At 42.1% G+C, this 6,669-nt stretch overlaps 1 protein-coding gene across 1 annotated transcript; it reads left to right on the top strand.

Moving 5' to 3' along the window:
• Positions 1-1,939: 1,939 nt before the first annotated feature.
• On the top strand, positions 1,940-4,677 carry LOC147636726 (plastid division protein PDV2-like). The gene is made up of 2 exons (XM_086800209.1): positions 1,940-2,230; positions 3,483-4,677. The coding sequence occupies exons 1-2, from the start codon at positions 1,982-1,984 to the stop codon at positions 4,257-4,259; spliced, it is 1,026 nt and encodes a 341-aa protein (XP_086656335.1). The 5' UTR covers positions 1,940-1,981; the 3' UTR covers positions 4,260-4,677.
• Positions 4,678-6,669: the final 1,992 nt, after the last annotated feature.

Here is a 6,669-nt window from a genome sequence, read left to right as displayed (position 1 = left end):
GACATGTGCAAAGATTACGAGAGTTTGATCGTGAGTGAATCCGATTAACTTTAAGACACGTGTGAGCTCACATTGGAAGTAAATCCAGTATGAGAACGATTAATGTGTTTCATCACTCGTGTGTGCTGATAGTTACAACCAAGGACGGTTGTCTTCTCAAACAGGAGGACTATCACAGGAACAGGAGTGAGATTTTTCAGAATATTTATCATGGGAGTGAATCCAATTAATTATGTGTGATGCATGGTTCATGTGTGAAGCATGGTAGTGAATGTTTTCCATTTGTTAGAATTATTTTTGAGTGATTCCAAAGTAATTGTGATCTAACATTGTGGACTATGTTGAGTATAGATCATGAGTTTGGAACAACCAAGGTGGACATTGGACGAGATTATCTAGCCAAGCACACGTGCTAAATATTTGGTTTTGTATGGTTTGGCCCATTGTACATATGTTGGGCAAGGTTTATTTTTGATGAGATACTTTAAAAGCATTGGATGAGGTTCAATTTTGTAAAAAGCCCAATTTTGGAAAAGCTATGCTATTTATAGCTCCAAGGGCTAAATTTATAATAATATGATTTAAATACCACGTGTGGCTACCGTGTAGACTCTTCGCCTGTCCTCTGTTATCTTCACGATAGTTCTCATGTGCTTTGCCACAAGTTGCTATGGAAGAGCCCTACGCAACCACATCTAATCCCACAATACAGGCAAAAACAGCTATTGCTATGTCTCAGAGCCACACACGTCGAGATTACACCCAATCTTGTGCTCTTTGATTTTTATGTTCTTAATTTATGCTATGGTGTTTATGGTTTATTTCTTCTATTATTCAATTTGTGAAATATTCTAATCTCCATGTACCATGGTCCTATAACATTTCTAGTCATTTTTTATGAGGCACCTCAAGACACAAGTGTGGTAAGGGCTTAAGAATGATAGTTAGAGCCTTTTCCCATTAGAAGAGGAAGAGAAGGAGGTCCTTTCCAATGGGCCTTTGGAGCTCTTCTTGAGAAATTCTTGAGGCATTTTACCCTGGTGGAAAAAAATGTGCAATTCAATGAAAAGCTTAATATAAAAAAACCTTCTATATGCTTTTAAAAAAAGAGATAAGACAAATTCAAAGAAAAGTGGTTAAAAATTATATCCTAGGATAAAGTATATATTCACAAATTTGTCTTAGTATATATTCATAAAATTTTCTTAGTTCTGTTAATTAATTGGCCCTTTAATTAATAATAAGATTCAAAAAGGTGACCCTTTCCCTTCGCCACTTGCATCACCCCTCCATGCGTCCCCTTGCTCCCCTCTGTCCTCTCCTCCTACCTGGAAGAGCCACCTCTATCACCGGTCTCCATCTCTCCTCTCTCACCACCTTTGATCTATACACACATGGGTCTGAGACTATTAGTAGCCCGTTGGGCACACTGTTGAGAGGCCTCCTCCTAGAGAGGTGGAAGAAGAAGCGGAGGGGAATCAGGCGGAGATCTCGCGCACAGCAGAGAATGCACCTTATCCTTCTCAACAGTGGGTTTGGCAAGTCGTGGCATAGGGGAGGGGAGGGGGAGAGAGAGAAATATTGGTCGCGGGCGCGCTATTGAGAGGCCTCTGCCGCCTAGAGAGGTGGAAGAAGAGGCGGAGGGCAAGCAGACAAAGATAGCAGAGGAGGCGCCTTATTCATCTCAGCAGAGGGAGTTGCATAGGGGAGGGGAGGGAGAGAAAGAGAAATATCGGTCGCCTGCATACGTCGGACATGGCGTGTAGCAGGGGTAAATTCACAGGATCTCCTGCTAAAAGAAGACAAGTCCAACAACTTTAGTGCTAAGGTCAATGAAAAACCTTCATTGATGAGGGAGTGGCAACAATTAATTAATTAATGAGAAAAGATTTTGTCACGTATCCATAAAGTATAGGCGGGCCTTTAAAAAATGGGATGCTCTGTTATAGCCCACCCTTTGGCATCAGGATAGCAGTAAGTCATGGAGCCCTCGGAGATTACCAATGTGCTGGCCAGAGCCTCGGAGCTGCAGACCAAGATCGACGGTGCCATTCGCAGGGCCTCGCGAGCAGAAGAAGCCCCAGCAGCCGGCGACACCTTCTCCCAAGAAGATGATGATGTTGTTGAAGAGGATCACCATGTAAGCCACCGCGCATTCCAGGACGTTCAAAAACTCGGAGCCATCCGCGATGCCCTGCTTGACCTCCAAGACCACCTCGACTGCTTGCAGGTTATATCTCCTTCTCTTGCATCTAATATCATCTCTTCGCTAGCCCGCACTTGTCTTGCATTTGCTTTACTAATGGTTCAGCATAGGCCTGCAGAAAGGAGGGAAGAAGAGGGGGAGGGATAGGGATGCTGCCACGGCAGCAGCGACGGCGTCGAGGTGGGCTATTGACCCATGTGTGAGGGAAAATCAGCTAGAACAAGTGAATGGTTCAGCATAGGCCTGTAGAAAGGAGAGAAGAAGAGGGGGAGGGACAGGGATGCAACGGTGGTGGCGGCGGCGGCGTAGAGGTAGGCGATTGACCCATGTATGAGGGAAGATCAGCCTATGAGACTGCATGATGAGTCGCAGAACTTTGATAGGAAATGCACAAGGCATGTCCAAACCTCTAGAAAATATCAAAGAGAAAAGGAAACCCTTGAACCACGAGAGTCTCCCCTTGTCATGAGGAAATCTATCATCCATCAGAAACTGGTTGGGTTATGTATTTCTCAAAAAGGGTCCTCTGTGCTAGTGGACATGTCTGACTTTGATCGGGATGCCTAGGCAGAGTCCCTATGCCAGATCTGAGGTTTCTGACATGTAAGGCCAGCTGCATGTTGGAGCATAGAAGCAGGTAGCAATCACAATCAAGGTGCCCATGGTAGCCTCATTGCCTTGTGACTGTGGTAGCTCTTGTGCAGTACAGTTGAGTGACTCCAACACTACCTTCATTCTCTTCGTGTGTCCCTCAGGCTCTACACTAACATGGACTCTGAAAAAAGGATGTCAGAAGTTTGACTATGATCCTCACCGCTTTCATGAGTTTACCTCATGCCTCTGGATCTCATGTAAGTGTGGGGCCACTCATCTTTGATCCATATTTTGAAAAGAGAGAACCAAAACCCTCTTCAAACAAACAAGGGAACTTCCTCGAACTCATACTATGCTGGGCTGATTAGGAAGGTATGTTTCCCCATCTATATCTTGTGCATGTCACACATCATTATACATGTCTGTAGCTCGATGTTCTCCCATGTCACATCTACCTCTCTCTTTAGTTAAACATTGTAGCTTGTCCAAAGGAAGCCAGCATATGTGATTTTAAGTGGAGCTGTGAGGCTCTTTGGTGTGATGTTCAGTCCTTTCACCTCAGAAATTTTGTAGCTAGTGGCAATGCTGTTGGTCTGAAAGGTGACTAAACATTTGATGACATAGTTGCTAACATGACTGTAGACATCTTTAAACTGTTGCTTCTACTTTACAATCTTTCTAGGCTCTGCAAAAACAACAGAAATTTGAGAGAGACAATCTCTTGGTAGAACTTGAAGAAAGGCGTAAAGTTCTTATTAGAAGGCTCAGAGAGTATAGTGGCACAGAGTGGGAAATAGTGCAGGAGGCTCATGCATTTGTGGGGGAGCCTGTGCAAAAGAAGGATGATCTCATGCTTCCTCCATATCAATCTCCTGTCGGTGGGGACATGCCAGTTTTTGGAGAGAAAGGCAACTATGTGGGTTTCTCAAAGCGCTCTTTTGTGACAACACGAGAAAGCCCATCAAGGCGGGCCTCAATGGCAAGCAGGCCTGAAGATGAAGCAGCAGCACATGATGAGCCGACACAGTCAGAGGAAGGCCCTCAACAAAACAGTATCAGAGCAAGTACTCGCCCGAGGAATTTCTCAGGGTTCAGGTTGGGTCTGGCTAGCTTGGCTACAAGAGCTGGTGAAGCTGTCGGTCTCTCTGGGAAAGCTGCCTTGGTGCTTGCCAGCATAATCACCATATTTGCGCTCTCCCAATTGGAACCGCATTTGAGAAAACGGTCAGCTGAAAGGGCTTCAAAAATGCAGTCAAGTGAAGATGACTCAAAGCACCAAGTTAACAGATCATCCTCATCATCAACTTTCGGTGGTCCTCTCATACAGGATGAATTCTGTCCCCCTGGAAAAGTCTTACTTGTACAGGATGGTGTTCAAAAGTGCTTTGTCAAGGAGCGTGTTGAGGCTCCCTTTAAAGAGGTCATCAAACAACCAGATGCATCTTATGGATATGGCTAAGGTTAATTCTGTAGTGAGGGGCCTAAGCACGGTGGTGGCTATGAATGAAGCCAATTTTGCACAGCAGCATTGAATATCTTTAGTTGTTATGTGAAAGTTGCAAATCTCTTAGAAATGTGTGGAATTTTTCAAATCATCTTGCTCTTGTGAGTGTCTGAAAGGGCTGGTAAAAGTCTCTTGTTTCTTTATTGGGTTGTTTCAAACCTGGTGTTTAAGTAAGAGGGCTCTTTGAGGTGCACCCATGACTTTCTTTGTAGTGGTGGTTTTTTAGTATACAATTATAGTGGCATTGACATTGCAATTGCAAGCATGACATTAGTTCATTCAGTTATGTAAATGGCAAGAAAGGAGATCGGGTTCTTGCATGTATCTTCGTACCAAATGCGATTCAGTAATGGTTAACATTTATTTAAACAAAGGACCAATGTCTAAGTGATTTTTCATATTTTAAAGGAAAACTCAGTGTGAGAATAGTGATTGCAATGTGGTAAAAAAACAAGGCAAAAGCTTGACATCTTGCTAGCCACGAACACATGCAACACCATAAGTACAAGTGCCATTGTCCGGAGCACTAGTAGTCAGTGGTGTGTCTTGGCACTCTGAACTATGGCAAGGGCCGGTAGATCGTCCTCTGGATCAGGGAGGAGCCTCCATCCTGCATAGTTAACTGGCCACCGCCATCAGCAGGGAGGGATATGTGCTCCTTGCCATGGTGCAATTTTAAACTGGATGACTGCTGCCGTTGACTTTTATATGTTTACTTCATTAACATGCCTTGGCTTTTGGAAGGTGGTGGTGCCTGCTTAAGTTGCTTGCTGATGGAATTCCTTCCTGCGCTCTGCTGAGTTCTTGCCATGGAGTACAAGTGGAGAGGTGAAAATAGAAGACCCAAGACCTATTTATACCTGGTCCTGAGGGTCATCTTTTCTACATATGATAGGAGGTTTGGAGCCTTATGAATGCCATAAAGAGGAGCTTCACCTCTATAAAACAAGCCATGATCTGATGCAATGTGTGGGCTTTTAATTATTTGCATATTTATTCTCTTATCTCATTTTTGTGTAGTAGGACTGTAATTTAAAAGAATCTGGCCGTTTCTTTAGTATATGCTATCACACACTCCAAGATCCTATCCCATTATAATTAAACCTACGAATTCCTATGTGCTATAGTAGCAAGGAGACCTTCTAAAAACTTAAGCCCTTTCCAGAGGCTAAATCATTTCGGCCTATTCATATTTAGAATCCTTAGCTTCTCATAAAAAACTTGTTTTCTGTTGTTGAAAGTAGATTTCAAAGACAGTGTGTCTCCCTTGGCTCATTTATGTATATACGCACACACACACACACAAATCTATATATATGTATACATCTATCTACATATAATATATAAAGTTATTTATGTATATATGTGTATATATTGTATACATATGTACATGTATATATATGACGGTGTGTTGTACATCTATGATTTTGAAGTTTACTGCACTTCAAATTTTCTTTGAGAAAAAAAAAAACAGACGCAAATTTTTGTAGATGGAGGCAGCAAGAAATAAGATGGTGAACCATCTTCGTAATGCAGGTTTATTCACATTGGTATATGAGATTGATTGAATCATTCTAGGTTTTCTTCTTATATTGTAATTTATATCTTTGTATTGTAAGCTGCATTGTTTGAAAGAAAGCCATGCAACTTATGGGACACTTGTATTTATTTTAGAAAAACATGTCACTTTTTTGAATTGGGAGGGGCTATTGGAATATATGTTAACTACTATGTAGGCTAACATGGTTTCACCCACCCAACCTATTGTAAAGTGTTTTGCCATCTTACATGCTCGAATGGACACTTATCTTTTGTAAGACGGCATTGGAATATATAAAGCCGTATACCTTGTGCTTAATGTCAAATAGGAAAAGTATAAGGACTTACTGTATATACTTGCTTAAGACTAATAATAGAGACCATACCATTTTTAAGTTTGGCCGATCTAGTATGAAAACTAGTCCCTTGTATATAAGTTATTTTTTGATTATAAGTAATACACAATTATTTCCTTGTAATAACTTGTGAGCTCTCCGCTTCCCTCTTCTTGTTGGCTTGTATGATGCCATTGAATCTTGCTTGCTTGATGGATGCATGCTAGATATGTTTACGTTTGTAGGTATCTTTTTGCATTAGCTTTTCCTTTATTCCTCGTCTTTTGTGAGAGAGAACCATCGCGAAGGACAATCTCTCCTTACCTCCATCTAGGCATAGAGAGCTCTCTCTTTACCCTTTTGGTAAAGGATCGTTGCGGTGTGACAACACAGTCAAGACGTGAAGGTGAACGAGCTAGTGTAGCACATAAGAAAGTTGTAGATTGTGGTTCTAAGGCAAGACCTAACAACAGATGCTTCGACAAGGCTAA

Source organism: Cibotium barometz, chromosome 7 (assembly GCF_041138505.1).
Source record: "Cibotium barometz isolate CiBa-2024 chromosome 7, ASM4113850v1, whole genome shotgun sequence".
NCBI lineage: Eukaryota > Viridiplantae > Streptophyta > Polypodiopsida > Cyatheales > Cibotiaceae > Cibotium > Cibotium barometz.
This window is presented reverse-complemented; position numbering and strand designations above follow the sequence as displayed.